This window comes from Chinchilla lanigera, unplaced genomic scaffold (assembly GCF_000276665.1).
Source record: "Chinchilla lanigera isolate Chin_1 unplaced genomic scaffold, ChiLan1.0 scaffold00011, whole genome shotgun sequence".
Lineage (NCBI taxonomy): Eukaryota > Metazoa > Chordata > Mammalia > Rodentia > Chinchillidae > Chinchilla > Chinchilla lanigera.
This window is the reverse complement of record NW_004955412.1, coordinates 26,576,253-26,599,218: the sequence shown is the minus strand read 5'-3', so window position 1 is coordinate 26,599,218 and position 22,966 is coordinate 26,576,253. Positions and strand designations below refer to the sequence as shown.

Sequence of the window (22,966 nt, the reverse complement as noted above, 5' to 3'; positions counted from 1 at the left end):
AAAAAAAAAAGAGGCAGGGAGTGGAAGATTGTTGGGAGTTCAAGACCAGCCTGGGCTACAAAGTGAGCTCAAGGCTAGCCTGAACTGCACAACAAAACCCCGTCTCAAAAAGACCAAAAAAAAAAGAAAGGAAGAAAGGCATAAAAAAAGAAGTGTGAAGTGTGTGTCAAACTAGGAATAGTTTAATTACCTAAATGACTAAATATCCTTCCTGCCAACGTTGGACATGGTGGTGCACGCCTGTAATCCCAGCACTCACGAGGCTGGGGCAGAAGGATTGCCTAAAGTTTGAGGCCGGCCTGGGCTACATAGTGAGTTCACGATCAACCTGAATTATAGAGTGAGACTATGTCTCAAAAAAAAAAAAAAAAAAAAAAAAAAAACTGCAAATATCCTCCCTGCCCACCTCCCTAAGCCTATTTTTTCTCTGGTCAGTCAAGTTTTGGCATCTGAACTAAGTAGAATCAACAAATGACACAAATCTCTATCCTTCTGTTCATCACTGATAAATGTTATTTTGATTACTGTCAGAGACAGAAGGTTTGAGGGGAACAAGCAGTTGAGATGTCAGAATGGTGTCCTCTACCTCCCAGCAGGAGGCAGACAGAGAGAGAAGTATAAGTTAGTGAGACAAGTTTGGAACAGAGATACACTCTGGGCCTGTCTCCTCCTCAGCAAAAGGAAGGGTCAAATCACATAATCTTTATGATTCCTTCCAGTTCTGTGATTGCAGAGCATATTCCTTTGTTCTCCTTGACCCTCTCACCTTAATACTTGCTCACCTAAAGGGTGTAAGAAAGAAGTTATTCTAATAATGTCATCAAGAAAAAAGGGGGGGCCGGGGTTTTGGTTCGTTGGCCCGTTGCCGTCTTGGCAGGTTGGGTTCTTGGTTTCATTTTTTGTTCCCCCCCCCACCAAAAAAGCATGCAAGAAAAGGATCAGTTTCCTCAATCAAGAGAAAAAATATGCATTGATTTTGGAGGCTCCAGAGAGAGTATCTGTGATGTCTCTAAATTCATTCAGCTGTATCTACACAAAGCAAAATGATAAATCTGTACACAGGTATAGGCATTAAACTTTTGACTCAATGTTCCACAGGTGAATATGTGATTTTTAAGAATCTATGCTTCTGGCTTTTCATAAGCCCTAATTTTAGAAAACATAACATAGTGACTGCAATCTCAAGAAATAGAACTCATTCAAATCTTGATTCCTCTATTTACTAAGTGTAAAACCTTGAACAACTTCTCCCAGCCTAAGACTCCTTATATGTAAAAAGGGATGGCATTAGCTACATCTCATAGGATTGTTGTAAGGGCTTACAATCATTCGTAAAATACTTCTTGAAATAAAATAAATGCTCAGTAAATGTTAGTTATTGAAACTACTGTGAGCCAGGCATGGTGACACATGCCTATAATCCAAGCATTCTGAGAGGCTAAGGCAGGAGGATCACAAATCTGAGCCTAATCTGGGCAACTTAGTGAAACTCTGTCTCAAAATAAATTTTAAAAAGGGGCTGAGGGTGTAGCTCAGTACCAAGGCCCTGGGTTTATTCCTCAGCTTGGAAAAAAAAAAAAAAAAAAACACAAATATAAAAAAAAGGAAAACTGGGCCAGGGATCTGACTCAGTGGTAGAGTTCTTGCCTTGCAGGCAAAAGGCCTGGGTTCAACCCCTAGCACCACCACAAAAAAAAAAAAAAAATCACTTTTGATCTTTTCTCTAAAAGGAGATGATAGTTACACTGGTTACTTGGCAAGATTCTCTCTGGAAATAAAAGAATAAAAAGGGCTGAGGATATAGCTCAGCATTCCCTGGGTTCAATCCTTAGCACCACCACAAAAAAAAAAAAAAAAAAAAAAACACAGAAGGTTTTCACTTATACCTTTTTTAATCTAATAAAGAAAATCCCTAATCAAACTCAGCTTTAATATTGTATTCCTAAATGTTTTAGAATTTAATAATATGCCCAATTTCCATCTTATAAACAGTTAAACAGAAAACAACAAAAACAGTCATGGATCACAAGTTCACAATTTGTATATATACCACAATCTATATCACTAACGCTTGACCAAACTGAAAAGCCAGGCTTTTGTTGGCCTAGGCAGATCTTAGACATACCAGCAATTCCACTCACATTTTCTGTTTGTAAGACTCACCTGAACAATTGCAATGGAAATGTTTCAAAGAGATGATTATGTCCTGTGGAAAACTTGAAGGATTCTTTCCTTAAGGGCACTGAAAACACCCTTTTCACCTGAGAGCTGACTGGAATTTAATCTGAAACCCATGAATATGAATGCCTCCCAAATAATACCAGACTAAGCAAAGGTACTCACGGATCAAATTCATGGATAACACTTTCAAATCTCAGGACAGCAAAGAGACGAGTGGAGAAAGCTATAAAAATCAGAGAATGAATATTTTTATGGTAATGTGAAATGACAGAGCAATAGCAGATGAATAGTAGCCTGACAGAGAAAATAAAATTATGCAGCACAGGCTCACAGAAAATATAAAATAATCTGTGAATAAAATCTTTATCCATCTCTCCCCATATACAGACAAAACAAAATGCCATCTACATTTTCCACTTAGGTAAGACACATTTAACTACTTAATATATTATACAAAGCCTATAACATTATACTCACCTATCAATACTGAGCACAACTTACACAGTCATCTTTTACATGGTATAAACAGATACACAGACATATTAGCACTAACCTTAACCTTGGCGAACCATGAGGCATGTCAATCAAAACTATATTTATGACTCATGAAGTCAGAAAATCTAAAATCAAAATTGAGTTCTCAAAAGACTTTCAATAAGCCAGGCACAGCATACCTGTGTTCCCATTACTCGGAAGGCTAAGGCAGGGGGATAATGCGAGTTCAAGGCCAGTCCAGGCTACACAGTGAACTCAAGGTCAGCTGAACTATAGCAAGACCTTGTCTCAAAAAGAAAAAACAAAAAATAGCACTAAGGTAGCCACCTAGAAAACTGTCTTTTACAAAAATCAGTAGTCAGTGGTCCCCAGTATCTTTCAACTATGAGAAAGCAGAAATTGCACAACATGCTTCCCAGATATCCACTAGCCTTTTCATATTCCTTACGTTTCTTTTATTTTGTCTTCACAAAATTACGTGGAATAGTAAAAAAAAAAAAATAATAATCTGCTAAATCAGGTGTGCTAGTGCATACCTATAATCCTAGCACTAGGGAAGCTGATGCAGGAGGATCACCATGAGTTCGAGGCCAGCATGAGCTATAAAGTGAATTCAAGGCCAGCCGGAACTACAAAGCAAGACTCTTTGCCCCAAAACAAGAAAACTAAACAAAATACCCACAAAAATCTGCTAAAAGCAGAAGGCATTTTAAGAAAATTATTTTCAATTTTTCTCAAGATTTTCTTCATCCCCTTCCCAAAGAAATAAAGATCCACATGCACACTCACATAATACAGCAGCCATTGACAGAATGAGAAGCTTCAGAAGTGTGTCCTGCTTCTCATAGGACAACCGCAAAAATCCAAGCTTAGTCATCTTGTCATTAACAGGTGGCAACAGATGACACACAAACAGCTAAAATGGAAAAGTTAAGACCTTACAATACTGAACACCTTCAATTTATTTAACACATTAACATTCCTATTTTATGGTAGGAGACCCACAATGGACATATTAGCTAGGAAAAGCATCACAAAGGGTCATACCCATTTCTAAGCCTTGCCTGAAGTATAACATACTGGCAAGGAAGCAGACACAAGTCAGGTCCATGTGTCAAGACTGAAAAGGAGTAATCAAACTATCCCACCCATAATTCTGTTTCCACACCCTCACAACTAACAAGTATACAAGCACAACAGGAGTAAAGCAGCAATGTAAGTAAAGGGGAAAAACGGGTGGAAGGAAAAGGTCCAAAAATACAAAAGATGGAATTAATGATATAGAAAAACAGGACATTCCAGAAAAGCTCAGAATATATTCGAGGGGAAAAGTAGGTACAGAAGTGAAAGCAGAAAGACATAAAGAGAAGTCATGACTTCTCAGCACAATTTCCAGCCCTAAATTTAAGCCTCAGCTAAGTGACTGACGAGAAGCTCCATACTGTTTCAGACTTCATTGGGGTTACAGAATCAGCTAAACAGTATGACTGGCCAGGCACAGGGATGGGCCCCTGTAATCCTAGCACTCTGAGAGGCTGAGGCAGGAGGATCAAAAGTTCAAGCCCAGCCCACATACTTTAGTGACTTGGCAAGATGCTGTCTCAAAATTTAAAGAAAAAAAATTTTTTTTAGAGGCCTGGGGACATGTGAAGGCCCTGGGCTCAGTCTCCAGCACTTCAGAAAAAAAGAAAGAATATGACTGATAATGAGGTTGCAGTCATGCAACTCAAGGGAGAAGTACAATCAACGCCACTGTACTTTTAATCCCATCTGTCACACTGTCATTACTGTTCAGCTCTACTTCCACTTCAAATCATCTGTTTCAACGCGTCTCTGTAACTGAAACTGATCTAAGTGACTGATTCCGTGACACAGTTTATGGTATCAGATAAGAATCTGAAAGGAAAATAAATTTTTCCTATCGAAAGGGAAAAGCGGGGCTAGACTAAAATGTTAAGGAAAGCGGTCTGTCAACAGTGCAGAATGAACTGGGCATACTGCCGGTATTCCCAACACTTGGGAGGGGAAGGCAAAAGGATCACCCTGAGTTTACGGCCAGCCTGGGCTGCACAGTGAGTTCACGGCCAGGCTGCACTACAAAGCCTTCAAAAACCAAAACGAACAAAAAATGTTCTTAAATAAAGCAGTTCATAATGGTAACCACTGGATGGACGAGAGTTATATAACACGTCTTTACCATAAGCAGGTTACCTATTTCAGTACAAGACACAACTACCATATTAAACGATAAGCTAGTCAAGGCCTAAGGGATAAAGAACGTAACAAAAGACATGTAACGTTGTTCAAAACTATGCAGGGAAAAAAGGAATTTTTATTGCTCCTGATCTTTTTCTCACTATTACCAAGAGAAAAGGAAGAAAAAACTCACACTGGTCTAAGTAGAAGGCATGAAGAATCATACATTTCTCGCACCAATACTGAGCAGTCAAACACCTTTTCTATAATTAACTGTCCCAGGGGAGGCGCGTTAGCTGTGTGTTTAATTATAATCCCCAAGGCGAACCTGATCGTGCAATCAAAAACCTAACTCCAAGAAGCCAGCAATCTAGCCCTCTCTCTCAAGTCCGTGCCTGCTTTCAGGAGCAGCTAAAACAGAAACACACTCGGCAGCACCGAGCTGATACGACCCACACACCTGGAGGAAGAGACACGGAGGCAGCGAGCGCCAGCGCAGGAAAAGCGAGCGCGGGCGACTGCAATGTCGTGCCAGGCTTTCTGGGAGTTTTCATCGTGCGCTCTCTGGCCATTTTTGCACACCGCCGACGCAAACAACGGCAAACGCGCTTTTCCTAAAACGCTCAGGACGACGCCTGCTCAAGTGTGCGCGGCAAGCTTTGACAGCCGGCCCCACCGAGTCTAGACTCGAGGCTGCAACCCGCCCGGCCGCGTCCCTCGCCCCTCCCTCCCGCACCGCGCTCTGCCTCGGCCCTGCAGGTCCCACCGGCCCTCCGCCCACCCCTCGGGAGGGACACGAGACTCCACCCGCCGCAGGACCCGCCACAGCCTCGGCACCCTCCTCGTCGATACACTACGCCCTAGCTGCTGGGCCCAGGCGTTCCCCGGCCTTCCCGACCTGAGTGCAGCCCCATCCCCACGACCCTCCCTAGCCTCCGTCCCCGGCCCGCCGCACCCTTCCGCTCCACGAGGTCCGCACTCCACACTCCACGCCCCCTCCTCCAAAGGCCCGAAACTCCGCTCTCCACCACTTTCTAGAGTCTTGCTTCCTGCGCTTCCCTCGGGCCCGTCAACATCCTGGAAAGTACCTGCAGCTCTCAACTTACAGCCTACGGCCTTTTCCACCGGCCAGCGTTCCTTAGGAATCCGCTCCGCTACCACGGCCATCCGTTCAGTGGCGCACCCAACCCTGGGGGCCGGCTCCACCTCCCGGACCGCGCGCCATTGGGTGGCTTCCGGCCAATACGCCACTTCGGAGAAGGGATAGGACTATGCCCCTGTCAGTCAGATTCGGAGGCCGAGATCAAACCGCACTTTCACTTCTCAACTGGTCAGTAAAGCTATCACTTAGCGCTCTAGGGGCGGGACTATAAGCTCCCATAGGTCATTATAGGCCGGCGAGTGAGAGTGAAGCGCGCGGAAAGAACTCGTTCGGAGAAGTTTGGTTGAGGGCCGAGGAGTGACGTGTCGGTCCGTGGACTGGGAAGGGGGCTCGGTGGGAAGGTGTGACCGGTTACCGGAGCCACGTGACCGGAAGCGGAAACTACGCCGAGGAACTGGCCGAAAGGATCCCGAAATGCGGGACCAGGAAGCTGTTTGTACCTTTTTTCCTTAAGGTAGAGCTAGGCCGTCCCCTAGTGAAAGGTTAAGAGTCCAAGTCGTTCTGCCAATTCCCGATGAAAACGCAAGCGCTTCCTGGGCCAGACTGGTCCGTTTGTACGAACAGATTTGGCCGTGATTTGCTGGTGTTTTACTATCCTCCCATAGATGAGGAGGCCCAGGCATCTTTCCGGGGGTGTTTCCCTTTCTTCAGCCCTGGCTCGTGGAGGACGGCGCCTAGGGCTGGGCGCGTGGGGTTCGGCTGGAGAAGCCCCCGCCCGGCTCCGAGGCGAGGGCAGCGGCGGCCTTGCCCGCGGGATCGGGGCGCCGCGAGCGCCACCTCCCCCTCCTCGCTCTGCCGCAAACCTGCCTGCCCAAGGTCCGCGTTCCCTACGCCGCCCTCCGCCTCCCTGCCTCCCAAAGATACGTTGGCCAGGGCCGGGCAGAGGGCAGTTTCGCCAGCCAACTTCGTCTTTCCGACGCGCTTACACGCCGATAAATTCTCGCACCTTCCGGGCTGCACGGAAGAAGGGAGGGCCAGGGTAACCCACTCGGGACCCTCCTGTCTCAGCTGTCCCTGTTCTCCAATAAGTTTTCCTACTCGTAAAAAAAGAAGGGAGTTTCCACCCACTGCCCAGATGTGATGCAACTGCCACAGGGATTGCCATTTACACTCCCACCAGGAGTCACCAACCGACTGCACTCGGGCTTCTGATAAGTGCTTTAAAGTCATGTGTTTTCTTAAAAAGTCACAGTACCGGGTTTGTCCCAGAACTGGTAGGAATAAATAGAACTCCTTCATTCTATTCTTATGGTAAGTATTCAGTCCTCAAAACAAGTTTTTCTTTAAAAAAAAAAGTTCTTCTTTTTTAAAAAAAGGAAAAAGGGGGCCGGGGTATAGCTCAGCAGCACAGGCACTTGCCTGGCAAGCGCAAGGTGCTGAGTTCGATCCACGATATGCGCCCCCCCAAAAAAAGAAATTAGATCCCTTTTAAAGTAGGAAAGAAAAGTACTGTGAAGAACATTAAGACGTTAGGGTTCTCTTTAAAAAATTATTGAGTATGTTTGTAAAGGGAATACATTTACATTTTTAGGTGATAAAGTCACCTTTTTCAGAAGTCAAAATACACTGTTGAAAGCTTAAACAAGGGCTACAAAGTGAGCTCAAGGCCAGCCTGAACTGCATTGTGAAACCCTGTTTCAAAAAGACAAAATATATACATATATATTGGTATCGGGTATAATTTTTGGTATCAGGTATCGAACTCAGGACTTGAACTTGCCAGGCAGGCACTTGTGCCACTGAGCAATATCCCAGGCCCTCAAAATAGTAAAAAGTGCTGCAAGTATAGCTCTGCAATCCCTGGGTTCAGTCCCCAGTACTGGGGTCAAGTTGGGGGATGTTAAAAACCTAAGCATATTTTTTTTTTCTAAGCATATTTTTAAGATGTGTTTGTTTTTTTCCTGTACTTTCTTTTGTAGTGTAGGGGATCAAATCCATGGCCCTTTCCCCTACTAGGCAAGCATGATACCACTATGCTATGCCCCTCTAACCATAGGAAAGTCTTTGATTCTAGTCTGTAGGGAAAGAGTAATCTTTAAAATCAAAGGAAAAAAAAAAATCAAAGGAAAACAAAGTCAGAAAACTTAATATAAACTGGGCATGATGCTCCATGCCTGTAATACCATCACTCGGGAAGTCTGAGGCAAGATAGTAAATTTGACCCCAGTCTGGGCAATTTAGGGAGACCCTGTCTCAAAATAAAATATTTAAAAGGCCTGGAGGTGTAGTTCAGTGTGAAGGCCTTGGGTTCAATCCCTAGTACCACCCCCTAAATTTTATTTATGTATTTATTTTAAAAGAACTCATATAGACCCAGGCATGGTGGCACATGCCCGTAATCCCAGGAGTGGAGAGGCTGAGGCAGGAGGATCATTGCAAGTTCAAGGCCAGCCTGAACTGCATAGTGAGACCCTGTCTCAAAAAGAGAAAGAAACAAAAGAAACTCATAGATTATAACCAAAGAATTATATCAGTTATCTTCCCTCCTAACCAAAAGTTTTGACATGGTTGTTTCAGAAAGCACTGCTTTAACTATTCCATCAGTTGCTTCATATATTTTGTAGGACTCATTACTTTCATGTAGAACTTTTTGTCTTTCCTGAAGTGTCTGCTTACCTTTCTTTTCTATCTGTGCTGGTCAGATTTATGTTACTGACAAGACCAAAAAACAAAAAAAGCCAAGATAATCCACTTAAACGGAAGAAAGGTTTCAGAGGTCTGTCCCTGGTCTCTTGGCCCTGTTGTTTTGGGTCAATAGTAGAAGAGTTCCTCATGGTGGAAGCCAGAGCAGAAGAGGCCTGCTCACCTCACAGCAGAGAAAGAAGAGGGGCTGGAGTCTAGCACCTCCTTCAGAGGTGCACCCCCAGTCATCACCCAGCTTCTTTCCACTGGCCCCACCTCCTAAATGTCTCATGACTTCCCCACAGCCCCCTGGGTGGGGACAAGGCTTCCACTTACACCCTTTAGAGGACATTCAAGATTCAAGCTGATCACAAAGCACTCGTGCCTCTGTCTCTTCCGCAGCACACAGGAGTATGTTTTATTCTCCAAGACGCTGTCCCCACAACCCACTTTTCTAAGTGTGCTTCAAAGCTCTATGCTGAGATTTCCTGCCAGGGTTTCTGGATTCCATTGCTGTTTCATGTTGCTTGGTTGGGTGTTTATAGTATGCCTATTTCTGATGTTTTCCATTATTTTTAAAGGATTCAACCCAGGTCCTTCACCCTGATCTATATCCTCAGCCTTTCTCTTTCTATTTTTTAAACTTTTAGTGTTTTTTGAGGCAGGGTCTTTCTATGTAGCCCATGCTGGCCTCGAACTTGCTGTGATCCTCCTGCCTATCCCAAATGCGAATGATATAGGAGGTAGGGTGTGGCAAGCTGGCTGGAGAAATAAGTGGCACCTGTCAATTATGTAAGATCCCAGGACAGTGCCAAATAACACTCAGGACCCTGTATGTGGAACTTCTGGGATCCCAGGAGATGTGACCAGCATACAAAAGATGGGATAGGGGTGGGGATTTATAGCTCAGTGGCATAGTGCCTGCCTGGCAAGCACAAGGTCATGAGTTTGATTCTTGGTACCGGAAAAAAAAACACACACACACACACAAAAGATGGGATACTATAAGAAGTCTGGTATTGTCTCTTCATGGTAGCCCATGCTGTTTCCCAGACACACGGTATACTGTTTTTGTTGTTGTCTTTTTCAGACAGGGTCTTACCATGCAGTTCAGGCTCTCTTCAAGCTCGCTTTGTAGCCTAGGTTGGTCTCAAACTCACAAGGATCCTCCTGCCTCAGCCTCCCGAGTGCTGGGATTACAGGTGTGCACCACCATGCCTGGCTTTCAGTGTACTTTTATTTTTGCTTTTTACCCTTTTCTCTCGTTTGCCCAAATTCGCTTTACAAAGCCAGACCCTCACTTTTCAAATAAACTTTTGGTACCATTTTTGGCTTGTTTTATCCAATTTTTTGTTCAAGGCAAGAAGGACCTGGATTAAGTTTAATTGGCAAGCCAAATTTTTTTTTTTTGGGGGGGGGCAGGGTGTTTACTGTGAATCGAACTCAGGACCTCACACTTGCCAGGCAGGCACTGCACCACTGAGCTAAATCCCCAGCCCTGGCAAGCCATTTCTAAAGAAACACTGGGACTACAGGTGTGTGCCACCATGCCTGGCTTTTTTTTCTTTTTTTTTGAGACGAGAGTCTCACTGTGTAGTTCAGGGTAGCCTTGGACTATGTAGCCCAGGCTGGCCTTGAACTTGCAGCAATCCTCCTGCCTCCGCCTCAGAAGTGCTGGGATTACAGGTGTGTGCCATTGTGCCTGGCTTAAATTTCCTTTTTGTTTTTTCTTTAATGGTTTTGGTTGTTTCTTGAGACAGGATCTTGCTATGTAGTTCAGGCTGCTCTTGAACTACATAGCCTAGGCTGGCCTAAAACTTGCAGCAATCCTGCCTCTGTCTTCCACGTGCTGGGATTACAGGCATGGGCCATCACACCTGGCCTGTGTTTTTTTTGAGGCAAGGTCTCGCTATGTAGTACAGGATCGCCTTGAATTCATGTTGATCCTCCTTGCTCTTTTTATCCTTTTCTCTCATTTGCCCAAATTCACTCTACAAAGCCAGCATGCCTCACTTTTCAGATAAACTTTTGGTACCATTTTTGGCTTGTCTTACCCAATTTTTTGTTCAAGGCAAGAAGGACCTGGAGCAAGTTTAATTGGCAAGCCTCCTGAATGCTGGGATTACAGGCATTCACCACCACGCCCAGCTTGATGTTTCTATTAGACAACTGTTGGGTTTCCTAACTCTTGGATAACACAATTCCTTTTTCCATGTTTCGATCTTTTGGCTTTATGTTTTGGAAGTTTACCATAATTTTGTCTTTAATTGTACAGTAATTTTGCCTCAGTGCCATGTTTATAAGCCTTTATCATTTTGTGACAATTGCCTTAATTTCCAGTAACCCCTATTTTCCTTACACAGCAATCTGTCCTGTGTGAATGCAGTAACTTCTCAGATTTCTGGGGAAGTAGTGATCAGACTTGTTTCTGAGATGAGTCTTGCTGTATTGCCTAAGCTGGCCCTGAACATGGAATCCTCCAGCTTCAACCTCCAGAAGTGCTAGAATGTTTTAGTTCTTCTGGTACTAGGGATTGGACCCAAGCCTTTGCATTGAGTATATCCTCAACTTACTTACTTATTTATACTGTTTCACTATATACTTCAGGCTAGCCTCAAAATCACAGCAATCTTCCTACTTTAGCCTTCTGAGTGCTGAGATTACAACACTGCACCACCACACCCAGCATAGAATTTAACATTTTTGTTTCTAGACTCATTTAACTCTCCAGAAACATGTACATTTTTGCATACCTGGGGATTCTGATGTTAATTCCTGGTAGTATCTGGGGCTGGGGTGTAACTCAAGTGTGGTAGAAGGCCTACTTAGCATTCACAAGGCCCAGTGAGACCTACTACTAAAGAAACAAAACAACCAAACACAAAAACCTGGGTAAGTGACCACCTATAGACTGTTTATAGGTGTCAAGCACTATAAGCCATCTGAACTTGAAATCAGAAAATGAGGAGCTGGGGATTTTACTCAGTGGCACAGCACCTGCCTGGCAAGCACAAGGTCTTGAGTTCAATTCCTGGTACCAGAAAAAAAAAATCAGAAAATGAGTACAAAGATGAAGGACTGACTGTATGACCTAGTATCCCATCATACTCTGAATTTTAGTGTTTCATCCCAGCTTTGAGGCCTATGGGAAAACAGTAGCTATTTGTGATCATGTAGTTTGTAAAATGCTGTTCATGTACTGGTCAGGTTCCCTCAGTAGACATTGAGGTCCAAAGGGCAGGAACCTTTATCTTTCCGCTTCACCCATGAGTTCCCAGTGACTTCCAAAGGCCTGAGAGAGAAGGTATTCAAACACTTGTTACAAGACCAAGTCATCTGTTCTCCCACTGGATCCTTTCCTGGTTCTATGGTCTCATTCTAGGTCCACCCAAAAATATTCCACTGATGTGCAGATGTCATTGTTACATAGGTCCAAATCACACTGAAATGAAGTCAGCTTCATTTTAAACTAGTTTTTTGGTCATACAGCATTGAGAGAACATGTTAACTAGGGGTGACTATATTATAGACAGCTAAGTTAGAGATACAGTCAGACGGCTAGGCCTTTGAAGGAATCAGTACAAATGACAACACATTTACAACTGTGGCTGGAGGCACGTTCATCGAAGTTCAGGCCTCAAAATAAAGATGGAATGACTACACTTACACATCTCCCGAAGGGATAAACAATAATGGTAGATATTCTAAACAGGCATCAGTCACCCAAGTGGGTGACCAGATCCTCCTGACCCATCTCTCAAAAAAGGTCCTTGTTCTGTCTATATACACTTGTTACATAACTTGCTTCCCCACTGGATCAGTATTACCTAAGTAGCTATACTTACAACTTTTTTTTTTTTTTTTGTCTGAGACAGGCTTTTGCTACATAGTTCAGACTGGCCTCGAACAGGCAGTGATCCACCTGCCTCAGTCTCCTGAGTACTGGGATTACAGACGTGTGCCATCACACCCGGCTTTATAATCTTATTGATCATAGTTTTATCCCATGTTGTACCCACTTCATGATTTTGTACCCGCTTCATGATTTTGCTCTATAAAATTTCTTCTGAGAAATGGGCTCCTTGGCAACCTATTTTCTGGTTCCCCGCTGGTCTCTCAGGAGCTAGCTTCCTCCTACCCTTAACCTCCACTGTTCCTCAGAATTCACCCTTCCATTTTGAGGAACATAAACTTGGAATATTAGTCATCTATCAGTGGAGATATAGATAGACTTTAAAATAAATAACAAACCCAGTCTTTCATAAAGTGTAAAATATAATTCAGACTTTCTCAGGGAACATTTTTCAGGCTAATCTCTCAAACCTATCATTAGATAATCCAAGACAAAGTCTTGTGTTCCATGAATATGTACCTGAGGTTATGATTTTCAAATTCAACCATTACACACTTCTGGGAAGCCAGCTTACGTTTAATTGTGACATTTTAAAATTTTACAAGTGTTTTGACATCCGCCCTCCCTCCCCATATTTAGTCTCTTAAAAGGACAAAAAACATCACCACTCACAGGTTTAATGGGTTTAATAAGTATACCCCTTCAGTTCCTATTTGCAGCACCCAATATTCCTTTGAAATACCAGTGAGACACGGCAGTGGCCAACAGTAAATTTCCACCCTTCAGAGCTGAAAAGTTCAGGTTCTCTGGGCATTCTCTGTTGCGGTGGCACTTGTCCAGAATCGGTACCTCCCCACAGCTGGGGAGCTTTAAATGTACCAGTGAAAGAAAAGCCTTTTCCCCTTCAAGGGGAAGAAAGAAAATTATTCCTCAAAACCTAGCTGATCTGGCTGTGAGGTCTTTCCTTCTGTCCTATCTCTTCAAGCTCTTTTTTTCTTTTTTGCAGTAGAGCAAGAGAGACCAAAACCTAACCTGAGTTACGAGAAACAAGACAGTGATGGCTATAACGGGAGTGAGCAGGAGCAACTGAGACAATGTACTCCTTTTCCTCCCACATCCAATGTATGTGCTTCACAGAAAAACAAAAATAACAAATCCACAAAATACAACAGCTAGAATTACAAAACTCATTCATCCAAAGGGGCTAGAAGGCAGAAAGGACAGAGGAGGGTAAATGGCACAGGGGAAAAAACCAAAGTATTCCAATCAGTCCAGGCACAGGGGCTGGCAAATGCTAGAAAACAGCTACAGAAAAACCTGTGGTCCATTCAGACTCATGATGGTGTTAAAAATCCACGCACTGGTGTCGGGAAGATTCTGCCCTACATGCACCAGAGACAAAAATTCCAATTCTTCAAAGAGAAGGGAATACGCTGAGGACCCTTGGCAGAATGGGCCCTGCCTTTCCTGGCCAGGGAAGGAGAATAGAGAAAAGAGCTGCCACAGCCTCCCTCCAACCCCACCCATCGCCCCTGGACGGCAGGTGACTCAGTGGCCTGCAGCAGCCTTCAGTTTGGCAGGAGATGGATGCGGTGAGGGGAACTTCTCTGCAGAGGTGGAGCTGCTCAGCGCAGACTGCAGATAGACTGTCTTATGGAAGAGTCTGTTGCTTAAGAAGACCACCAAGGAGAAGAGGCGCAACTGGAAAAGGCTGGAGGACAAGAGACCCAACTTGTTAGCCCCTCAGTTAATCAAAATTATTGTTTCACGTATTCAACAGCTTATTTGACTACATTAAACTTACAACTACATCTGAATAAAGTTTAAGACAGCAAATGCATGAACTGAACAGGCAACTGAAGAACGTACTGCAGACAGTATGGTTCAGTGAGAGAGAACTTGCCTAGCTTGCATGGGGCCCTGGATTCATTCCCCAGCAGTGAAAAAAAAAAAATGCTGGGTCCTGCTTCAGCATGAATGGAATAACCAGTTTTGAAGTACTGGGGCTCCCGGAATAAGGAGCACTTTGAGAATAAGTATGATCAAAATATATGTTATGGGGGCTGGGGATTTAGCTCAGCAGCAAAAGCGCTTGCCTGGCAAGCGCAAGGTCGTGAGTTCGGTTCCCGGTACCGGAGAAAAACAAACAAACAAAAAAAAAATGTTATGCATGTATGGAAAAATACCACACTAAAGCCAGCTATGGAGGCGTATGCCTATAATTCCAGCATGAGGCTGAGGCAGGAGGATTACAATCTGAAGCCCAGACCAGGCAACTCATTGAGACCCTGTCTCAAAACATATATAATAAATGGGGCTGCGGATATAGTTTAGTGCTAAGGCCCTAGGTTCAATCCCCAGTACTGGGGGAACAAAAGAAAAAAAACTCATAAGTACAAACAGGTCTTACAGAAATGAACTTAACTACAGAGGTTTATAAGTGGCTTATATTAAGTGAATGATTAGATTCCTCACCCCCTTTAGTGATGCTGAGGATGGAACTCCATGCCTTAGGTACATTAGGCAGGCACTTTAGCACTGAACTACACCCCCAGCTGAATTGTTAAATTTTATTTTTTAAACTGTTAAATTTTAATATACATGTGCACATATTCACAGGCAAAGTGTAGGGTATATCCTGGAAGTGTTTTTCTTAAGGTCTTCCTGCAACGTAAGATTATTAAAAGCTCGAGCCAGGCGTGGTGGTGCATGCCTGCAATCCCAGCACCCAGGAGGCTGAGGCAGGAGGATCATTGCCAGTTCGAGACCAGCCTGGGCTACAAAATGAGCTCAAGGCCAGCCTGAATTGTATAGTGTGACCCTGTCTCAAAAAGACAAAAAAATTTTTAAAGAAACCTTACTAATGTAATTGTGGCATTACAGCCTTCCTTTGCACAGCAAAAACCTCATTACCAGCCGATACTCACTATGCTTTTCCAGGGGTCTTTGCTTCATTGGCGCTGATGATGAATAAAGGAAAAAGGATAGAGAAGAGGCAGCCACTAAAAAAGAAAAGAAATAATGAGTCCTCTTCATGACAGCCGTGCCTCTGAAGCAGATACAAGCCCAGTTCGTGGGCTTGCAGTGCAGGTATCACAGCCTGATGAAATCCTAATAAATTAGACACAGCTTTTGGGAAGCATAGAAGGTTTTTCTAAGCGCTCCTCATGTTTAACGCTGCTCTAGGAAGCAACAGAGAAGAATGAATATGGGCTAGAGGGTCACACAGCCAACTGTCTATGGCTGTCTGCCAAAGAGAAAACTCCTTACAGGTCTCCTGATGGTCAGATAAGAATAGAGAATGCTTGGCAGAGAACCAAGCAAATAAAAGATGCTTGTTACATGAATTTTGTTTTTACTATTCTCACTCAGCTCTTCCTAGCCTAATTACCTGATAATATACGAGGACTGCATTGCTGTGAGGAAAGCCAAGGGCAGACCAAATCCAAAGTAGTAAGGCCAATTCCTTTCTATGTTTGACAACCGCTGATGCATTTCAATTCCTAAAACAAGGAAGCCAATACAATTAGACTACACATTTTCTTTTAATCAAGTGACAAACTATAGTAGACAAAGCAATTGAGGTTTGGGTTTTAGATACAGACCTACATGGCTAGGGCATACAAAACAATTATGCAAATCTGACATAAAGCTTCTATGCAAGTCAGGCCTGGTGGCACATACCTATAATCTCAGTATTCTGGGAAGGTGAGGCAAGAGGACCCCAACATAAAACCCAGCCTGACCAACTTAAGAACTTAGTGAATAACAGTAAAAAAGAGGACTGGGGGTGTAGCTCAATGAGAAGGCCCTGGGTTCAACCTCGGATACCCTTAAAAAAAAAAAAAAAAAAAAAAAGCTTTTCCACCAAGTTTACAATTCAAATCATCACAATTTAAAAACTACCAGGCTCAGTGAATTATGAATTCAACACCAGCATCAGCATCCTTAACAGGACTAGTCTAGAACAAAACAAGATACCAAATAAAAAGGAGGCTATCCTGTAGGAGTCATTTAACCTTTCACATCCATATATACCCACATCAATATACATCTTTTTTTTAAGAGACCCAAATAAATGTGCTGGCATTAGTTTAATTTCTCTAATTTAGAATAATTCATGCTGAATAATTCAGCTCAGTCACATCTACATCACATTAACCATAAGAATGTTAGTTTCCCTAGTTTCAAAGTTAGGGGTCAAATCCACAAGTTAAATTCTGCTTAGAAGTAACATTTCCAAACTGGGTCTCTATGCACTGGGTTTCTTTAGATGGACTTACCTTTATTGAACCAACGATACTCGAAGCAGTACAGTGAGTAGAGAAGGGACATATGCAACAGACTGACCAGCTGACCAACAAGATGAATGGGAAAGAGACTCACAAACATCCCCTGAAGAACAAATATGACAGATTTTAGTTCCAAAGGTACAAACACCTAACACTATTCACCCACCAATGCCCAATCATCAGTGCTGCTGAGATACCTTTCTTGCCACTTCTTAAGTTTCTAAAGAGCAGGAGATGGAGAGCTCCTGCAGTGGCAGGAAGAGTGGATAAATTCATTTTTCTTACAATGTTATATTTAGTTTTTTGGGACAGGATCTAGCTATGTAGTTCACCTGGACTTGAACTCACTATGTAACCCAGGCTGGCCTTGAACTTAGGCAGTCCTCCTGCCTCAGCCTCCTGAGTGCTATGATTACAGACATGTGCCATCACACTCAGCCTACAATTTCATATTGAAATTCTAATAAGTAATCTTATAAAATAGAAAAAAATGAAATTCTATTTTTTCCATTAAAAAACGACTTAAAATGCATTACCTCCCACAAAGTATGTATGTATACCCCAGTATAAATGCAATACACTGTCCTTATGAGGCTCCATCTAGTGACACTTCTTTTTAATTTGTCCCTGTGCCCAGAAGGCCAATCTCACCTGGATAAGGAAAAGAGCCTGCAGCAAAAGGTTGAAGAGCATGTCAGCAATTATTTTGCTGACGCTGGGGAATGGTTGAGGCTTTCTCCCCGATACCTCAAATGCCAGGTCAGCTATATCCTGTAACAGAGAAAGTAGTATGCTGAAACATGAATTAAATGGCCTTGATATCCATGCTTAAAACAAGGATTTTGGTCTGCCACTTCCATGTGAAAAAAGTCCCCCGCATCTGGCAAGATACTTCAGTGACCTAAGACAACAATTCCATTTTACAAAGACACAAAGATCTATTATCTCCCACTGACTAGTTGGCCAAGAAATATCAAGGCCGAGAAAGGTTCCTACATGGCCATAACATCACAGGCCGAAACTTATCCACTGTCCACCCACCATGCTGTAGGACCCAGACTCTGCCCTGGACCTACTTGAAACCAAATGGCATTCACAATTTTGCTGAGCACAAACAGGGGGAGCACCCAAAGAGCGCTGAACACCGACGTGAGGAAGAATTCCAGCCAAGACCAAATGTCTCCATGCAGGGATGGATCACCTGAAAAGGGCAAAGACTGATTACCTTAAGTAGAGAAATGGAAAAACCAAATATGGTACCCCCACTTTCTGACTATTCTTCCCCCCACCACATCATTTTGTTTCCAGTATTATCACTGTACCCAGCTAAAGTCTTATTCACCCGAGACACACTACATTCTGCCCACACTTACCCTCAGAGTAACCAGACACATACATGCTAATCTTGAAACAAATTTGCCCACAAGGTAAGGACTGAGACGTCAGTTATTAATAGTAGACAATTAGAAGGAAACCGCCTGGGTTTAAATCCCAGCTCTACCACTTACTAATGGTTTAACCATGGTAACTAAGTTCCATTTCCTCATCAACTGTTGATGAGATAGAACAAGAGTGCATTTCTCAAAGGGTTGTTGAGATGTCTGAGTTAAAAACACCTAAAGCTCCCGATCCATAGGAAACGTTCATTAAACTGAGAGGGACTAGAAAAATATCTCCCACCTCCATTCCCAGCAGACAGCAAGGAACAAGGTATACACTTACCAATAATCCGGGCTGTTACTGACTGAAGCACAGGAATAAATACTCGATAAAACAAGAGGAGACTTAACTAAAAGGAAAGAAGCAATAAAGTAAATGTCAAAAGCCCTCCTTTAAGAGTTTCAAGTTTCAGTTTTACAATTTTCCAGATGTGGGTGCCTGTTAAAAATCAGAACTAGGGGCTGGGGATTTAGCTCAGCGGCACAGCGCCTGTCTGGCAAGCGCAAGGTCATGAGTTCAATTCCCGGTACCAGAAAAAAAACAAAAAGTCAGGACTAGGGCTGGGGATGTAGCTCAGCAATGCAATGCCTATCTGGCAAGCTCAAGGCTCTGAATTTGATTCCTGGTACCAAAAAAGACAAAAAACCAACAAACAAAAAAAAACAGGGCTGAGCATGGTGGTACACACGCATGTAACCACAGCACTTTTGAGGTTGAGGCAGAAGGATCACCCCAAGGCCGAGGCCAGCCTGGGTGACATGGTGAGTTCAAGGCCAGCCTGAACTATACAGCGAGACTCTGTCTCAAAAAAAAAAAAAAGAAAAGAAAAATCAGGAAGATTATCTGGGCATGGTGGTGCACGTCTGTAATCCTAGTGGTGAGGTAGCAGAAGTAGGAAGTTAAAAACAAGTTTAAGGCCAGTCTGTGCTACACAGTGAGCTGAAGGCCAACCTGCACTACACAGCAAGATCTTGTCTCAAAAAAATGAAACAAAACAAAATAGAAAGCCTAGCCAGGCATGATGGGGCATGGCTACAATCCCAGCACCCCCGAGGCAGGAAGATCTTAAATACCAGCTCAGCCTGCTGGGCAATTTACTAACTTAGTGAGACCCTGTCTCAAAATAGCAGCTAGGGATTTAACTCAGTGCTATATCTAGTACTCCCCACCACCCAAAAAAAAACAAGAGGCCTGAAGAAACACCAAAATCAGACCATTTCTATTTTCCAATACTTCCAACTGAGCGGTACAAACTTGATATTGCTTATACAACAGTGAAACTAGGTGGGGTGGGCAAAAAGATTATCTTAGAAAGCACTCAAGTCAAAATATACAGGCATATACTAAGTCTATAGTAAATATCTGTGAAGTAAATCTAAAGCTAACATCTAAAACCATCTGTGAAATGTTTACATAAACTGAATTATACTGAATTCCAAGTCAAAGGAAATATTTGTTAACAATTCTTCAAAGAACCCAAATTTCACTTAAAACCATGCTGGTTCTCAGTTAACTGCAGGCAACCTTTTCTGTGCTGGGTTTCAGTAATAATGAACTGTACCCAACTATTATGCCAGAAAGGAGAGCCTTGCTCTTATCCAGCTATATCTGCCCTTCTCCTCTAATCCCCATAAATCTCTTTGCCAAAAAGCCTAGATAGTATCTACAAATACTGTTATTCATAATGCTACTAAAGCTTGTGAATGAGTCATTATAAAAAAAAAAAAAAAAAGCCAGGCACTGTCACAGGCCTATAATTCCAGCTCTTCAGGAGGCTAAAGCAGGAGGACTGCATTTTAAGGCCAGCCTGGGCCTCAGAAAGAACCTATCAAGGGCCAGAGATATAGCCCAGCAGCACAAGCACTTGCCTGGCAAGCACAAGGTCCTGAGTTCAATTCCCAGTACCAAAAAACAAACACACAAACAAACAAACAAACAAAAAAGACCCTATCAAAATAAAATTAAGAGCTGGGGCCAGGGATATAGCTCAGGGGCACAAGCGCCTGTCTGGCAAGCGCAAAGTACTGAGTTCAATTCCTGGTAGCAAAAGAAAAAAGACATGTATACATTTAGCTGGGCATGGGGGCACATGCCTGTAATCCCAGCACTGGGGAGACTGAGGCCAGCCTGAACTACACAGTGAGACTGTCTCAAAACATAAATAAATTAAAGAAAAAGAGATGGGGCAGAGTATGGTGGCACATGCCTGTAATCCCAGTACTCAGGAAGCTGAAGCAGAGCAATCACTTTGAGTTCAAGGCCAGCCTGAACTACATAGTAAGACCCTGTTTCAAAAAGAAGGGTGGGCAGGGTAATGTAACTCAGTGGCAGAGCTCTTGCCTAGCATGTACAAGGTCCTCAGTTCAATTCCCAGTACCATGAGAAAAAAAGTATGTTCTCTCTCGAGTAGGAATAAAATTCCTATAAGTACACAGAATCCTGAGTTATGGCCTTAAGTGTGTATATACAGTTAAAAGCTACATGTCTTAGTGTTTTAAGAAAACAGCTGAAGCCGGGCATGGTGGCACATGCCTGTAATCTCAGCACTCAGGAGGCTGAGGCAGGAGGATCGTTGTGAGTTCGAGACCAGCCTGGGCTACAAAGTGAGCTCAAAGCCAGCAGGAACTGCATAGCAAGACTCTGTCTCAAAAAGATTAAAAAAAAAAAAGACCTACCTCTAAAAAAAGAAAAGAAGAAAGAAAACAGCTGAGGACCACTAACCTAGCAATAATCTGAAGATGCTTATGAGACATCTGGAATTTGAGGGAAAGAACTTACCCAGAATACTCCACCATTCCAAGCACAGCACTGGAAAATTCTTCTAGCAATACATGACTCACTGGAAAAGATCACATGCTTTAGCTTACAAGGCATATAGATGATTTCCCAGCTATCAATCAGTAGCCCACCATTTCTGTTCCATCCTTTGGTGCCATATTATTTTCAGCACCTTATGTTCTCCCAATGTTCTAATTCAGTCAATGAGAAAAGACTAAAAATATTTCTGAATAACCACCTTTCTGCCAGGCCTGGTAGCCCATGCCTATAATCCCAGTACTTGGGAGGCTGAGGCAGGAGGATTGCTTCGAGTCTGAGGCCAGGCTGGACCACCTACTGAGGTCAAGCTTAGCCTAAACTACATAGGGAGATCCTGTCTCTCAAAAAACAAAAAAAAAAAACAAAACACTTTAGATTGTTGAAACTTCCTATGTAGGGTGTTTGTGCTATACTAAGATCACTTCCTAAAGCACCCCACTCTGGGACATTTTCTGACACAGGCTGCACACCTTACCTTTCTTTCTTCCGCTCTATACTCTGGGTTCTCCTCTGAGCCAAGACACTACTAGCCCTTCTTCGACGCTGCTCCTCTCTCTTCTGCTGGATTCGAGCATCTATCTTTGAGATGGTACAAATGCCCCAGATGGAGTCTTTGATTCCCTATAAAGATATTTTTAAACAGGAAAGATTATGGATTGTACAAGACTTTCCAAAGTTACATATGGGAAAGTAAAGTAACAGTGGAAACTGTAGAATTAATTTTGCTATAGAACTTAAAGGGACATTTACTTTTTTCCTTCCTTTCTCTCTTTTTAATTTTTTCCACTGCTAGGGATTAAACCCAGGGCTTTGTGCATGCGAGGCAAGCACTCTACCACTTAGCCTTTGATTTTTTTTTTTTCTTTGAGACAGGGTCTCGCTATGCAGTTCAGGCTGGCCTTGAGTTCACTTTGTAGCCCAGCCTGGTTTCGAACTCACAACGATCCTCCTGCCTCAGCCTCCCGAGTGCTGGGATTACAGGTGTGCACCACTACATCGTGCCAGTTTCTTTTTTTAAAATGACACCTAATCTACACAAAACTTGCAAAAATAATGGACAATTTCCAAAGTATCTTTTATATTCATCACGTTTTTTTTTGGGGGGGGGGTCAGGAATTGAACTGGGACCTTGCACTTGCCAGGCAGGTGCTATGCCGCTGAGCTATCTCCCCAGCCCATTTAAAGTCTTGTTTTTGTTTTCTGGGTACCAGGAATCAAACTCAGGGTCTTGTCCTTGCCAGACATGCACTTGTGCCGCTGAGCTATATCCCTGGCCCCTTCAGCATTAATGTTTTGCCACATTAATATAAATATACTTTTTCATAAATCATGAGTAGACTGTCAAATGTCTTTTTTCAGTGTGTATTTCCTAAGAATAATATTTTCACATACCACAGTATAGTTCTCAATTGAAGAAATTTAATAATGAAAAACTTTTAATGTACAATTTTGCCAGTTGTTCCAAAAAATGAGTTCTGTGGCACTATCTCTCAAAATCTTAGTCTAGGCCAGGCATGGTGGCACACGCCTGTAATCCCAGCACTCAGGAGACTGAGGCAGGAGGATCTTTGTAAGTTCAAAACCAGCCTGGGCTAAAAACTGAGCTCAAAGCCAGCCTGAACTGCATAGCAAGACCCTGTCTCAAAAAGACAAAAAAGCCGGAGATATAGCTCAGCAGCACAAGCCCCTGCCTAGAAAATGCAAGGTCCTGAATTCAATTCCCAGTGCCAAAAAATAAAAAGACGAAAAAGGCCGGGCGTGGTAGCCCATGCCGGTAATACCAGCACTCGGGAGGCTGAGGCAGGAGGGTCGATGCAAGTTCAAGACCAGCCTGGGCTACAAAGTGAGCTCAAGGCTAGTCTTAACTGCATAGTGAGACCCTGTCTCAAAAAGACCAAGAAAAAAAAA

The 22,966-nt window shown here is 43.2% G+C and overlaps 2 protein-coding genes across 4 annotated transcripts in view; both read right to left on the bottom strand.

The window, feature by feature from the left end:
• The window catches only part of Stt3a (STT3A, subunit of the oligosaccharyltransferase complex (catalytic)), a gene marked incomplete in the record, with an annotated part of 31,002 nt that extends 24,925 nt beyond the window's left edge, over positions 1-6,077 (bottom strand). Inside the window, 3 exon segments of one of the 3 annotated variants that reach the window (XM_013511171.1) lie at positions 2,344-2,404; positions 3,466-3,592; positions 5,979-6,077. In XM_013511171.1, the coding sequence (XP_013366625.1) occupies positions 2,344-2,404; positions 3,466-3,553 (149 nt within the window). 3 annotated transcript variants of the gene reach the window in all.
• A 6,987-nt stretch (positions 6,078-13,064) lies between these two features.
• The window catches only part of Ei24 (etoposide induced 2.4), an 11,341-nt gene continuing 1,439 nt past the window's right edge, over positions 13,065-22,966 (bottom strand). The window contains exons 2-10 of the mRNA XM_005378462.2: positions 21,534-21,679; positions 21,020-21,080; positions 18,524-18,590; positions 17,878-18,002; positions 17,453-17,572; positions 16,793-16,904; positions 15,901-16,012; positions 15,437-15,511; positions 13,065-14,220 (exon numbers count right to left, since the gene is read on the bottom strand). Of these exons, the coding sequence (XP_005378519.1) occupies positions 14,058-14,220; positions 15,437-15,511; positions 15,901-16,012; positions 16,793-16,904; positions 17,453-17,572; positions 17,878-18,002; positions 18,524-18,590; positions 21,020-21,080; positions 21,534-21,679 (981 nt within the window). The 3' untranslated portion in view covers positions 13,065-14,057. The remainder of the gene's footprint in view (positions 14,221-15,436; positions 15,512-15,900; positions 16,013-16,792; positions 16,905-17,452; positions 17,573-17,877; positions 18,003-18,523; positions 18,591-21,019; positions 21,081-21,533; positions 21,680-22,966) is intronic.